At 44.3% G+C, this 14,622-nt stretch overlaps 1 protein-coding gene across 1 annotated transcript in view; it reads right to left on the reverse strand.

The window, feature by feature from the left end:
• The window catches only part of TENM4 (teneurin transmembrane protein 4), a 439,221-nt gene that overhangs the window by 205,597 nt on the left and 219,002 nt on the right, over positions 1-14,622 (reverse strand). Inside the window, exon 6 of the mRNA XM_068978818.1 lies at positions 5,967-6,137. Coding sequence (XP_068834919.1) covers positions 5,967-6,137 — 171 coding nt within the window. The remainder of the gene's footprint in view (positions 1-5,966; positions 6,138-14,622) is intronic.

Consider the following 14,622-nt stretch of genomic DNA (forward strand, 5'->3'; position numbering starts at 1 on the left):
AATCAAGTCAACGGGCTCCATCTTATTTGTCATCAGAAAGTACCCCCGGGTATCCTAGTTTCAAGGTTTGTTGTGTTGCTAGAGATGCTGGAAGAGGTACTTTCAAGACCAAGAATCCATCTGTAAAGAAAACACATTTGTGGGAACTTTTTATAAAAAGCATTTGGGGAATAAGAAATTAAAGTGTCTTTTTTTCCTCCCCTAGCTTTGTAAGATTCCTTACAAAGCACATTTGATGCTGAAATGGAGCTTGGCAGGGCATTGTTGTAGTCATAAAATATTTTACTGTTTTAAATAATAAAATTCAATTTTATATGCTAAACTTCTCCATATGTTATCATTCCCTTATAAACTCCCAGGCAGAAACATCAGGTTTTTAGCTTCAAACCATTAAATGTTATTTTAATTAAAAATATGCCAACAGAAAAGTTAAAACGCACGCTCTCAATAAAAGCACTACTAGTATACTGTCATTAGCATGGGGAAGAGCTTGCATTTAATTCCTTTATGGAAGGAATGTGCCCCAGACTTTTACCTTGAAAATGCAGACACACGCAAACCACGACACTGTGGTTCAAAGTTCGAAGACAGAAGCCAAATTCACAAAGCATTAAGATGGAAGAGAATCATTTTCACATTCTTCCTTATCTGACTTTGGGGTTCCTAATTCCACAATCCTTTTATAGTCCAGGTAGAAAAACAGTTTACCCTTCAGCCTATAATTCTGTGAGGGAAGCAGAACTAGAGGGAGTTAAGACACAAAAGCAGGATGAGCTCTGAGTTTTTTACTCCTAGAAACTGCAAAAAAAATAAGCTGGAGACTCCTAATTCCAAGACCTCATCTCCTTGTGAGTGGGTGGGAGTCAGAGCTGATGGGATTTGAGAATTGTCTGCATTCACATAATTCCTATGTCTGAGAATAAATAATGAAAACTTCTCCCACTTTTTGGCATGCTGTTGGAGAGCCCTGTACTGTTCATTTCCCCTCCAGTGAGCATGTTTTTCAGAGACAGCTATTGAATTAGCCAAGCTTTTAGTTTCACAGGGCAGAGGTCAAGTCCAGAGACTCTTCAGAGGTCTGCAGGCCCAAGAGGCATACATAAATTGGCTCTTACCCCCAGAGGAGTGGCAAAAAGGGAATAGTCTTTTCTAGCACTCAACTATTTCACCAAAGCTGGAAAAAATGGGGGAAAAAAATTACAAAATTTATATTTAGTGTGTATACCATGATATAAAAACAGTAAGTTCTGGTCTAGGGCACAGCACCTCACCAGGACCTTGACTTTCTTGGCTGAAAGAATTAGGAATTAGGAGTCTTGAGCTTATTTTCATGCAGTTTCTATGATGGAGCTTAGGATCTGGAGCTTAGGTTCACAAGTGAGGCTTGTCCTAGAAGTCGCCCTGTCCAGATCCTTAGGGAAGGGGCCATGGCCCTAGTCTTTTAAGGAAAAGTTTGAGAGGGGAAAGACCGTGCCCATCTTGGAATTTAACCTTTATCATTCTTTCCCATCGGTCCCCAGTGGTCCCCACATTGGCTAGGGATGAGATGAAAGTTTCTAGGAGGAGGGACCTGGAGCCTGCCGAGTACCTGTGGCTGGAGGGAAAGAGGCGTGACACTTGCTGGGCTAAGTCAGAGTAAAACCACCTTCATCCTTTTCTGTCTTTCAAAAACCCTTACTGTCTTTCTCTCTCCAGATCTTATAACCTAAGAGTCTTCAGTCTTAATTCTGAGCACCAATATGTGAGCACCAGGATAGAAAATATTCCACGACATGGCAATACCCATCAGTGGTGGAGTAGGGAGAGGGGGCAGAGGGTAGAGGCAGGTGGAGGTGAAAAGTCCTGTGTATCTAACTCTTGTTATCCGTACCTACATTCTGGAACACAATAATAATAACAAATATCAGTAGTAGCAATAACAATAAAGATAGAGGTAGCAGTACTAATGGTATTACCTATCATTCATTAAATTTCAACTATGTACTGGGCATTTTTACATATATTGGTATACTTAATCCTCACATTATTAAAATGTATATACTGAGGCTCAGAATGCGAAAGAAACCATTCAGAGATGAAGCCATTTGGGGTGCCTCTTTATTTATTAGAATATGGCTTCTCAGAACATCAAATTGATAAATTATTAATTAAAACTCTTCAAAGGTCTTTTCAATGATAGCAGAGTACATTAACCCTCTTTAAGAGTAAAGATCTGATTTAATTCGCAGTCCTAGAAGGCTAGATACCAAGGCTAGACCAGGAAGATCCAAGGCCCACTGGAGCACATTCTGCCATCCTGGGATACAAAAAATTGACAGTTTTTATGAACTAGGATCCACACATAGACCCCAAAGTTAAAGGGAAACAGTATCTCAAAACATTCCTAAGGACACAATACAATGAGTGAGTGCCCCAGAGGCTTAACAGAATACAAAGAGCTTAACTCAGAATTAGGGACCCCCAACAGCACGATTAGGCTTCACAAAGCAGATTCTACTGGTAACAGTCCTTTTCTTTACAAAGACATATAGATTCAGGCTTCCCAGAGCAATGCTCTGGAAATAGACAATCGTGTCTAAAAGAATTTTCTCAACAAATTGCTGAAATGATTGGCTAGCTCAGTCAAAAATAAGGGAGAGTTGGAAGAACTAAGACCCCATGCACTTCCCAAATTCACTGTCTTTATTTTCTTGAACTGAGATTTATCCATATAGGGTCTGAATTCCTAATCAACCAACATTCTCCCCCTCCCTCTACCTTTTATGGTTCTTTTCAATGCAATAACTCGCACAAAGAATTCTTTAGTTTCCTTAGCAACTGTTTGAAATTTATTTGGTTATCAAAATAAGCTGAGAGCCCAGCTGAGCCTGTATGTAGCAATTTGCATGGTTCAACCTGATGGGCAATTTTGATTTCATTGCAGAAAGAAGAAAATGCTAACCTAGCCCACCAATTAAACCATCAGAAATGCTTGTTTATTCAATGCTTTTCCCCCTTTCTCCATTAATGCATAACATAAGTTCTTGTGGTTTTACTTCAGAAAGCTGCTGTATTTGGTTTCCATCCCATGACAGCTCTGAAATGGTTATAGCCACTTTGAAAATACAGGATATATTGCAGTTTGATGTTATTCTCAGAGACATGATGAGCCTTTAAAATACTGGGTTCATCATATACTTCATTTGTATAATTAAAAAATACACATCTTTTAAAAATATTCAAGAATGCCCCAAACTCTGTAGAATCTTTGAGGACAGAATATTAATTAGTCTGGAATTCTGAGATTTCTAATGACAGACATGGAATGGCTTGGGATTTAAATGAATAAGAAGAAAAGGAACTCACATTCATTGAATACTTCCTCATAACCAGTCTTTGGAAAGATAGGTATGAGGCATCCTTGTTCCACAGATGAGGAAACTAAGGCCAAAGGAAATGGAGTGGCAAAGCCAATACATGGCCGGACCAGGACGCAAACCCTGGACTGTCGGGCTCCATGGCCCATCTGTCCTCTTTCTACCACACTGCTTCCCCTAATCACTGTGCAATGGGGCTCTAATCTTCATTTTGGAATCAGCTCTCTTCTCTGATACCTTCAAAGGACAGGAAATGTGTGCTCACATCAGGGTTAGAAGCTTTCCCCCTTGAGATATGTCTAAGGAACGAGATTTTTAACGTCACAGTTAAAAAAAGAAATTAAGAACGCTGTGACAGTCTCACATAAATTCTGGGAAGCTTTGTCCTCTGTTTCTCCAGACGGATGTAATTTTTTATCACAGTAATTGCTTTTGACGCTGACCACTTTACAGCATCACACTGCATTTTGGGGGTTTGTAAACAGGATTTCCAATTGCATTAGTAATGACAGATAATCCCTTTAAGCAAAAATATTCCAATGAGAGTAAACCAATAAACTGGTGCAATTTTATCTCTTATCTGCACCTCCTGCTCCTTAGGAAAAACAAAGCAAAATCTGAGCAATCCACAAACTAATTTCATTAGAGTGGGAGATTTTAGATAGACTCAGGTCCTGTTTAAAGAAAGTTTGATAGAAATCATACAGAAAATTCACATTTTTCTAAATGAGATCTTTGAGGGTTACCCATATCTTAAATCTGCAGTTGATGATACTAAAGACAGTTGTCATTTACGTATTCACTTATGGCATCTGACACTATAAGCTGACATGGGAATCACAAGGCAACAGGCAGGACCATGGACAGGGCCAACCTAAAAACTTGTAAAGAAGAATCTGGTTAATCATGTGATGATTCTATTACTAATTTTGCATGTAGAGCTTGTGAATTAGAATGGACCTTAGAGATAGTATAGATCAATCACCTCCTTTTAATGAAGATGAATATGAAGCCGAGAAAGGTTTTCAAGGGATTTGCTTAAGGGCATCACGAGTGGCAGCAGCTGAACTTGAACTCAGGGTTGTAGACTCCTAACCCAGAGTTCTTCCCATGACCCCATCCATCCATGCTCCCTCCATATCCTATTAAGGTGCAAAGCAAGTGTAAATTATTCAATGTCTTAAGTCTTAAAATCTTTATAAAGGAGAAGGCTGGCTTTGCCCATCAAAATAGCAGGCAGAGATTCTGATTGGGCTCTGCGGAAATGCCCTCAGTTTCCTTAAAAGTGGTCATTGGTCAAGAGTTGATTTTGGATTTTGAGACCATTCAGAGGTTATGAATAACTGCTGTGACTAGCCATATGCTACTCTGTTAACCAAACTGATCACTAGAAGACAAACTCTTAAAAGGACAGGGAAGCTCAGAAGCCACGACCCAAAGTTAACTGAGATAAGAGGAAATGCAGTGAAGACTGGGGGCAGCTGTAACCACTTTGCTGACTGGGGTAATACCAGAAAAAAAAAAAGTGGGTCACGTGAGAAGGGATGGTCACACTCCCTAGAATGACAACCAGCCTGGCCCATGAGCTCAGACCTCCTTGCTGGTACCAGTTCTTGTGGGTCTGCCACTCTTGGTTGATAGTGACAGAATTTATCAATATGTTGATGGCATGTTAGAAAGACCCCTAAGAAATTTAAAAAATGGGTCTATGGACGTCCCATTCAAGAATGCCAAACCCCAAACGTCACCACCACTTCCATCATTAATACAGAAACATCTGTGTCTCATTGTACAGTGGGGTCCTTATTCACATCTCCTTCACGGTCTTATAACCATGAGGTGAGTCAGGTAGGGCAACTTATGGAGACAGCAAGAGCCCCGCGGCCCACAGACCTGGGCCGTGTCCCAAATTCCAATATTTACTGGCAGTGTGACTCTGGCCAAGTCACTTAATCTATGTGGTCCTTAGTTTTTGCATCTAAAATGGCTGTAAACAATTATATTTACTTCACAGGATCTCTGTGAGAATTAAACGTGAAATGCTCTTCACAAAAAGGTTTGAACAAACATACTGTACAAACACTAACAATTACTGCAACTGTAGATGAGGAAACGAGCTCAGGAAAATTAAGTGACTTGCTCAAGGCAACACAGTAGGAAAATGCTAGAACAGTGGGACTGGTGTTTCCCTTAAACCATAAGGTCCAAGGATATTTCGTGTACATCACACCCTCTACCCACCTTGCCACACACCCCACTCTCCAAGAGACGCCCATTCATGCCACGAGGCTGCCCCGGAAGCCGTATCATGATCCCACACCATCAAAGACAGCCGCCTAGCAGTGTGAAAGCCCACGATGCTTCCCTCGAGGTATGGGATGAGATGCCGCTGAGCACCATGAGCCCTGCCCAAGCCCCGCAACGAGCTCACAGTGACAAGGAACTGCGATGAAGACACGGGTGGCCCGGCAGCGGCGTGGAGTGCGGGGGGATGGAGGAAGCACCAGGGCATGGAGCTGTGAGTCAGGCACATGGCACGCAGGATGGCGGTCTCTTCGGCTCAAAGGCAGACACAGAGGACTCACGACACGAACAACACAGCAACCCTACCTTCTGCGGCTCCTTTGCCTTTCCTGTCAGGGATCTCTAACCCAGTGCCCCCTGAGGGATACAGGGAGACGTCCGTTGGCACAGGCCAACTGCTGGCTGTGTCCTCCGTGATCTCATACATCTGCCCCTCCATCGGCTGCAGGTGCCAGTTTAGGCCAAACAGGTGCATGGCTGTGGTGAGCAATGAGAAAAGTCATCTTTTTCTGCTGGAGGTGGAAATGGGACTCCCAAGCCATAGGGGAGGGCAGGTGGGGGTGGGGAACATGGGAACTCAGTTCAGTTCAACACAGAGGCCCTGGAGAGAGCTCTGGAGGGGGACTGGGCCACAGGGATGACCCAGGCATGGACCCTGCCCTCAAGGGCTCACAGTCTAGGGGCGCAGGGAGAGGGGCAGGATGGGGGAACTTTTAGGAGGTCTAGGCCTTTTGCTTCAAAAGATTAAAAATAATCTACAGGGGAAAACGGCAACTTGTATCACCAAGGCTTAACTTCCTTAATACAAAATAATGCTTACAAATAATAAGCAAAGTCCAACCACCCAGTAGGAGAATAGGCATAGGAGATGCACAGACAGTTGACAGAACAAGAAATGCACCTGGCTCTCAGCTGTATGAAAAGATTCTACACATTACTCAAGGTAGAAGAAATGGAAGTTAAACTTTGAAATATTGTTTTTCACATATGGTTTGGCAAAGATTTTTAGAAGGCTGAAAATATACAGTATTGGAAGAGAACAGAAAATAAGCACTCTCATACTCAGCTGGTTTGGTGTGAGCATAAGCTGGTACAAACCTTACAGAGAGGGCAGTTCGACAAAAGCTATAAAATAAAATATCCATACCCTTTACTCTAGAACTCAGAGATTCCAATTCTCCCCCAGATATGCTCACATGCACACAAAATGAGGTTTGTCAGGGCATCCAGTCCTGTCACTCCATAGGAAATAGATGGGGAAACAGTGGAAACAGTGTCAGACTTTATTTTTTTTAGGCTCCAAAATCACTGCAGATGGTGACTGCAGCCATGAAATTAAAAGATGCTTACTCCTTGGAAGAAAAGTTATGACCAACCTAGATAGCATATTCAAAAGCAGAGACATTACTTTGCTGACTAAGGTCCATCTAGTCAAGGCTATGGTTTTTCCAGGGGTCATGTATGGATGTGAGAGTTGGACTGTGAAGAAGGCTGAGCACCGAAGAATTGATGCTTTTGAACTGTGGTGTTGGAGAAGACTCTTGAGAGTCCCTTGGACTGCAAGGAGATCCAACCAGTCCATTCTGAAGGAGATCAGCCCTGGGATTTCTTTGGAAGGAATGATGCTAAAGCTGAAACTCCAGTACTTTGACCACCTCATGCGAAGAGTTGACTCATTGGAAAAGACTCTGATGCTGGGAAGGATTGGGGGCAGGAGGAGAAGGGGATGACAGAGGATGAGATGGCTGGATGGTATCACTGGCTCAATGGACATGAGTCTGAGTGAACTCCGGGAGTTGGTGATGGACAGGGAGGCCTGGCGTTCTGTGATTCATGGGGTCGCAAAGAGTTGGACATGACTGAGCGACTGAACTGAACTGAACAAGGTTATTACTACAGCATTGTTTGTAATAGCAAAACATTGGAAAGTGAAAGTTGCTCAGTCATGTCCAACTCCTTGCAACCCCCATTGACGATACAGTCCATGGAATTCTCCAGGCTAGAACACTGGAGTGGGTAGCTGTTCCCTTCTCCAGGGGATCTTCCCGACCCAGGGATCAAACCCAGGTCTCCTGCATTACAGGCGGATTCTTTACCAGCTGAGCCACCAGGGAAGCTGAAAACATTGGAAACCAGTCCACAAATAAGGAGCCAGATAAGTTATATTTATCCAATATACTGTGTGTGTGCTTAGTTGTGTCCGACTCTTTGCGACCCCATGGACTATAGCCCGCCAGGCTGCCTTGTCCATGGGATTTCCCAGGCAAGAATACTGGAGTGGTTGCCATTTCCTCCTCCAGGGGATCTTATTCCCCGCCCCGCCCCCACCCCCAGGGATCAAACCTGCATCGCCTGTGGCTGCTGCAAGGCAGGAGGATTCTTTACCTGCTCAGCTACTGGGGAAGCCCATACAATATACTGTGCAACCATAAAAAAGAATGAGAAAACTTTTTTATACAATTTTTGGGAAGGAAAAAGGTAACATGCAGAACAATAATACACCTCCAGTATTCCTGCCTGGAGAATCTCATGGACAGAGGAGCCTGGCAGGCTACAGGCCATAGAGATGCACAGAGCTGGACACAACTGAAGCGATTTCGCACACACTCAGGAAAAAAATACAAATGGAGGGACATCCCTGGTGGTACGTGGATGTGACTCTACCTACCAACGTAGGAGACACAGGTTTGATCCTGGTCTGGGAAGATTCCACATGCCTTGGAGCAACTAAGCCTGTACGCCACAGATACTGCAGCCCAAAAGCCTTTGACATTCCACCTTTGGGTTAAGAAAACGATTCTGTGTATAGAGTCTGAAAGGATATGAAAGACACTGGTAACAGTGGGCACACCCTCTAAAGGAAGTGATGCTAAGGGCCTGGGGAAGGGGACTGATTTACATTTTACATTTCATCACATATCTGTTGTACATTTTGATTGTCCGAATTTTTGTGATTTGGGGGAATTCTGTGATTTTGATTCACGTGCATGCATTTCTGTTTTAAAAATATCTTTGCAATGTAGCAACTGCTAAATAGTCTTCTGGAGCAAACTAGAAGAGATCAGTAGACACTAAAGAAAGGATACTGTGCCTTGAGATATACAATGCTCTAGGCAGCATGTCAGAGAAGGCAGTGGCAACCCACTCCAGTACTCTTGCCTAGAAAATCCCATGGATGGAGGAGTCTGGTAGGCTGCAGTCCATGGGGTCTCGAAGAGTCAGACACGACTGAGCGACTTCACTTTAACGTTCCACTTTCATGCATTGGAGAAGGAAATGGCAACCCACTCCAGTGTTCTTGCCTGGAGAATCCCAGGGATGGGGAAGCCTGGTGGGCTGCCGTCTATGGGGTCGCTCAGAGTCGGATATGACTGAAGCGACTTAGCAGCAGCAGCAGCAGCAGGCAGCATGTTTCCAAAAAGGTTTGTGAGCTAGTACAAAGTGAAGGCACTCAGTCGTGTCCGACTCTTTGCGACCCCATAGACTGCAGCCTACCATAGACTGTAGCCTACAGGCTTCTCCATCTATGCAATTTTCCAGGCCAGAATATTGGAGTAGGTTGCCGTGTCCTTCTCCAGAAATGTCTGCTTAAATCCCATTCAGGATCTAAAACTTGAGCCTTATCAACGGGCCATACTTACCCCTTCTGGGAGGCCTTCTCTGATCCCCTACATACAGAGCTAAGTACTACTCCAGTCCCTGACTCACAGCATCTTGTGCAGTGTCACTCCTTTGCTCAGTTGATGAACATTTTCTAAAAGTCAGGACCCGTGGCTGACACTGAGAGCCAGAACCAAATCAGATACTCCCTGTTTGCAAGAGTTCAGAGGTAGAGGAGATGGACAAGCAACAAAGAACATTCAGAAGGACTGGAAGGCCCAGAGGCGGCGGTGGCTGACCCAGTAAGAGGGCCAGGGGAAGACAGCAAAGAACCAATTGACAAGAAATATGAAGGCTCACGGTAATTGTTTTTACAGAGGGCCAACGGCTTGCTAGGCAGTGTCCTGGGTAATTTGCATACATTACCTCTAAACCTCACCCAACTCTACCTGACCTAATTTACAGATGTGCATGCTTAATTAACTCAGAAGGTTAATTAAAATGATGATAATTATGAAACTATGCTTTCATGAGTGTTTTCCATGTGCCAGGCATTGTGCTAAAAGCAGTAAATAGAGTATTTCCTTTAATTCTCACAACAGTCCTAGAAGGTGATAATCCCATTTTTGCTGATGAAAAGACACTAAGACACAAAGACTTCAATTTACATGGGAGGTTAAATGGCTAACAAGTGGCAGAGTCTGGCCTAGAATCCCAAACTCTGAATCCTGAAGTCACAAACCATCTCCCTCTCCAGCCAGAAAAGACAGGCTCTCCCCACTCTGCCATTCTGCCTCTCACTAGCTTCTTTATCCAACAAGGTGGGTGGGCATTATAAAGACACCCCCCTTTACACAGCAAGCTGACTCTAAGCCTTTCGCATGTCTTTTTAAGGCAGCAACAGAGGATCCTGTGAAGTGGACAGAAAGTTGTGTTATTTAGCCCCAGTTTGTGGAATGGTCACTGATGGTGGTCTTGAGCGGTTGTGTCTTCAAGATGCAAAAACCTGTAGAGAAGAGTGGAGCGCAGCACAACCTTCCGACTCCTGGTACAAACAAAACCCACCGAGGACACACACAAGTTTGGCTTAACCAGGGCCGTGTACACTGGTACCAGAGATGCGATCTGACCCTCTGCTTTCTCTTTGGTTACTATGACGCAGGGGAAAGTGTGCTGGACTGACGGCAAGAAAACTGGCTTTGAATCCTAACTGGCACTTCCTAGCTACAGCATTCTCGTCTGAGAAGTGAGGATAAAGATATTTCAAAGAATTATTACATCATATGTGGTAATATAGGACTTCCTTGATGGCTCAGGTGGTAAAGTGTCAGCCTGCAATGCGGGAGACACGGGTTCGATCCCTGGGTTTAGAAGATCCTCTGGAGAAGGAAATGACAACCCACTCCAGTACTCTTGCCTGGAAAATCCCATGGATGAAGGAGCCTGGTAGGCTACAGTCCATGTGGTTGCAAAGAGTCAGAAATGACTTCACTTTCACTTTCTTCTTTTTATGTGGTAATATGGGCTTCCGGGTGGCTCAGATGGTAAAGAATCTGCCTGCAAAGCAGGAGATCCGGGTTTGGTCCCTGGGTCGGGAAGATCTCCTAGAAAAGGAAATGGCAACCCACTCAAGTATTTTTGCCTGGAAAATCCCAAGGATGGAGGAGCCTGGCAGGCTACAGTCCATGGGGTCAAAAAGAATCAGACACGACTGAATGACTAACAATTTCACTTCGGGTGATAATATATGGCAAAGCATATTATAAACTCTACCCATGTGTGATCGCTGTATTTTATAACCATTATATCCATAGTGTTGATGATACTGATAAAACAGTAGCTCACATTTATGAAGCACTTTTTAGGTACCAAGCACTCAACGAAGTGCTTCAGACTGCTCCTTACTGTCCCTGTGCAGTTTCCAATAGTAATAAAATTCACCTGCCTGTTAGAAGTGACTATGCTGCTACTTCCGGGGCTGAATTAGCTCACATTTCTGCTTACCTTCTTACTGTTTCAATCTATTTATTGGCAACTCCAAAGGTAATGGAGAAATTGCCTGAACTGCGGACAACTCAGATATACGCAGTTAAACGAGCAGGGCTTCGTTCCCTGTTAGAATCAATGATCTCATCTAAGTGTGCAAAAACAGCCGTCTTGTTAAAAGGTCAGGAGAATTAACTAATCCCACGATGAATAGACTCTCACAGCTTTGTTAAGAGAAACATTTTTATTGTCAAAGCTACCTCTTATTTTAATAAGATGCAAAATCAAGTTCTTGCTTAAAAAAAAAAAAAAAAAAGTAGGCGGAGGGGGAAGAAAAGCCAGCGGAAAAAGTATTCCAGATGAAAATGCTAACAAGATCTGGTGTTCCAGGGCAGTTAATTAGGGCACAGCAGCCCACCACTGGATGGGGTAGGCTGTCGGCACCCCTTCTTCTCAGCCTGGCCCCCCACGCCCCACCCAGTGATCATAAATAGAGGCCCCCACAGCTGTGAGGCTGGCAGGTCTCTCAGTCAATCTGTAGAAGAAGTGCTCCTGGAAACCAACAGGGGAAGCCAGGTCTGGATCCAGCTGTAACTGGACTCTCAGGAGACACAGCCCTCCAGGAATAATTCTGGAGGCTGGTGGTAGGCAAGTGAGTACGGGGCCACCAAAACTGGGCTGAGAAATGGCCAGCTGGAAGGTAAGATATAGACAGAGGAGAAGGATACAGAGTCAGATGCCAAGTTCCACCAATAATGTCATCTTAGTGCCAGAATGAAAGGGGCCTTTAACCTGCGATCCGGTCTTAAATATGTCATGCTAGGGGCCCCTCAGTTCTTCTACTGTACTGTTTGATGGGTGGTCAGTTTTACACCCAATGGAAAGACAGAAGGAAGGAAAATGGTTTGCTCTGTTCTCCTCTTGCCAAAGCACACAAAGCTTACTTGGTCAGAGACTGTCCAAAGGAAACACAAGTTCAAGCAACCATTTTTCTTTGTCCTTGATCATAATAACAACAGTAACTCAAAACCTGGTATAAACTGGAGTGCATACATGCATGTATGCTAAGTCACTTCAGTCATGTCCGACTTTTTGCAATCCTATGGACTGTAGCCCGCCAGGCTCCTCTGACCGTGGGGATTCTCCAGACAAGAACACTGGAGGAGTGGGTTGCCATTTCCTCCTCCTCCAGGGGATCCTCCCGACCCAGGGATCAAGCCCAGGTCTCTTATGTCTCCTGCATTGGCAGGCAGGTCCTTCACACTAGCGCCACCTGGGAAACCCACCTGGACTGCATGCTACATGCCAAACTCTTAATTTATAGTAATCAATGTAATCCTCATGGAAAGATGGGTTGAAAAACCACTGGCACATAGGTACAATGGAACTGAGTCAGGAGACGGATGGGCCCCAGCCTGCTGAGCTTCTTTCCTGTGGACAGAAACTTCCTAATAGCAGAAACTCCGCAAAGGCGGGATGATGGAGGAGGCTGGGCCCTGCCAGGAGAAGAGATAAAAGACCACGTATTCCTCATTCTCAAAGTCAAGGAGACCGTCCCAACTACACATGTGCAGAAGGGCTCCCTGAAGGTCAAAAGAGAGGGGGTGCTACCCCATAGTAAGTGATGTCAACTCCCCGTAAGTCTCTTCGCCAGAGTCCATCTTGGTTAAGGGATGAACACGCACAGAGGGGAGGACCCTGAGACACACCAAATACAGACTCAGAGCTAGGCAAAGCAAAATGACAGGCCAAAGGAAACCAGGAAGACATGCCCCATAAGAGCGACTCAAACCACCACCAGGGCGTGACTCTCTCTCAGCATGTGTCTATCCGCACAGACTGTACTCTCTTTTCCCCCTAGTGAGTACTTGTTTTACTACTTTTCATCTTTGCGGGAGTTCTTTCTCTGCAAAGCTGAAGGGCCAGGGCCTTGTCACCACGGGCACAGTGGCTAGGATTTGGTGCTCTCCCTAACGTGACGTGACCTCAATCTCTGGCCAGGAACCCAAGCCCTGCTTCAAGCCACGGTAGGCTGGGACCAGCAGAGATCAGAACTGAAAAGAAACTGAGCTATGGGGCTATAGTTTTGAGATACTTCAGAGTAAGTTACCTAACACCACAGAGCTGGTAAAAGTTTGAGGTGAAATTTCAAACTCAGGAGCCTGTGTTCCCCAGCCAAGATTCCTCTTTCATATAGTTGACTTTAAATAGAAGATTAAAACGGGTAATACAAAGTTACCAGCAAATAAAGGCTGCAATGAATCTGTGGGGGTTCCCCTGGTGATAATATTTCTTACCCCACAGCAGCCCTCACTTACAGCTGTGGACAGCAGTCAGTGCATGCTATCCAGAGGACTTGGAAGTAACCACCAAGTATCCTAAAAGGCTCAGAAGTACACACGGTCCTCTTCAGTCTGCTTTAAGACCAGGCCATTGCAACAGTGTAGATTATAATCATCGTAATCCCCTTTTCTAGAGGAATTAATGGTAATCATCAATGTACATCACAGGATTATCTAAATTATACCCTGCGGTATTTATGTAACTGTGTGTCCAAAACTCTCCCAAGTACACGGAAAGTGATCTAAATAAGGAACGTGATACTGGTGTTCCCTTTAAACTAGTTTGTAATTAAATAAAAAGGTGAAAAGATGTTAAAGAGTTCAGAGAAAGGCTGTGGAAAGGTAATGAGTTCACAGGATCACCCACGTTGAAATGTTAATGATTTCTAAAAGCCAGGAGCTAGGGTGGGAGAATTTTCTTATTCCCTCTGTTCTGGTCCCTCTGATCCCAGGGCTGACATTTTCCAGTCGCCTTTTCCTGCCCAGCAAGACATGAGAGAAGGCTGGGAAAGTGCAAGCTCCATCTTGACATTTTTAAGAAAAACGCTCAGTAGAGGCTCAGATGTTGACAGTCCCCCCCGCCCCCCCAACCCAGCACCCAGCCAGCAGGAGGCGATTAACACAGTCATTTTGCAGGAGTCACCCCTGTAAGCACAGGAGAGGTTCTACTGTCACATGATGCTCCCTTCCCCAAACCGAAAGCACAGAGCTATTTGCCTTTGTGAATCAGCAGCTCCAGGTAGTGATGAGAGATGAAGCTCTAATCAAGAAACTGTTGGCTCCAGTGGCTTTTTTTTTTTTTTTGCTTCAAAAGGCAGCGGGACCAATACAGTATTGTAAAGTAAGATAAAGTAAAAAAAAAAAAAAAAAAAGGCAGCGGGACCCAACCAAGGTGCATGGCTGCCTAGTTTTCTGCTTTATGTCAGTGCCCAGCTGATTGTTGTTTGTTTTTAAATTGCATCATTTCTGTAAAATATAACTCATTGGAGTTCTCTTATTTATGGTCCTATAAGGTGGAAAGCACAAAGCAAAAA

This window comes from Capricornis sumatraensis, chromosome 8 (genome assembly GCF_032405125.1).
Source record: "Capricornis sumatraensis isolate serow.1 chromosome 8, serow.2, whole genome shotgun sequence".
NCBI lineage: Eukaryota > Metazoa > Chordata > Mammalia > Artiodactyla > Bovidae > Capricornis > Capricornis sumatraensis.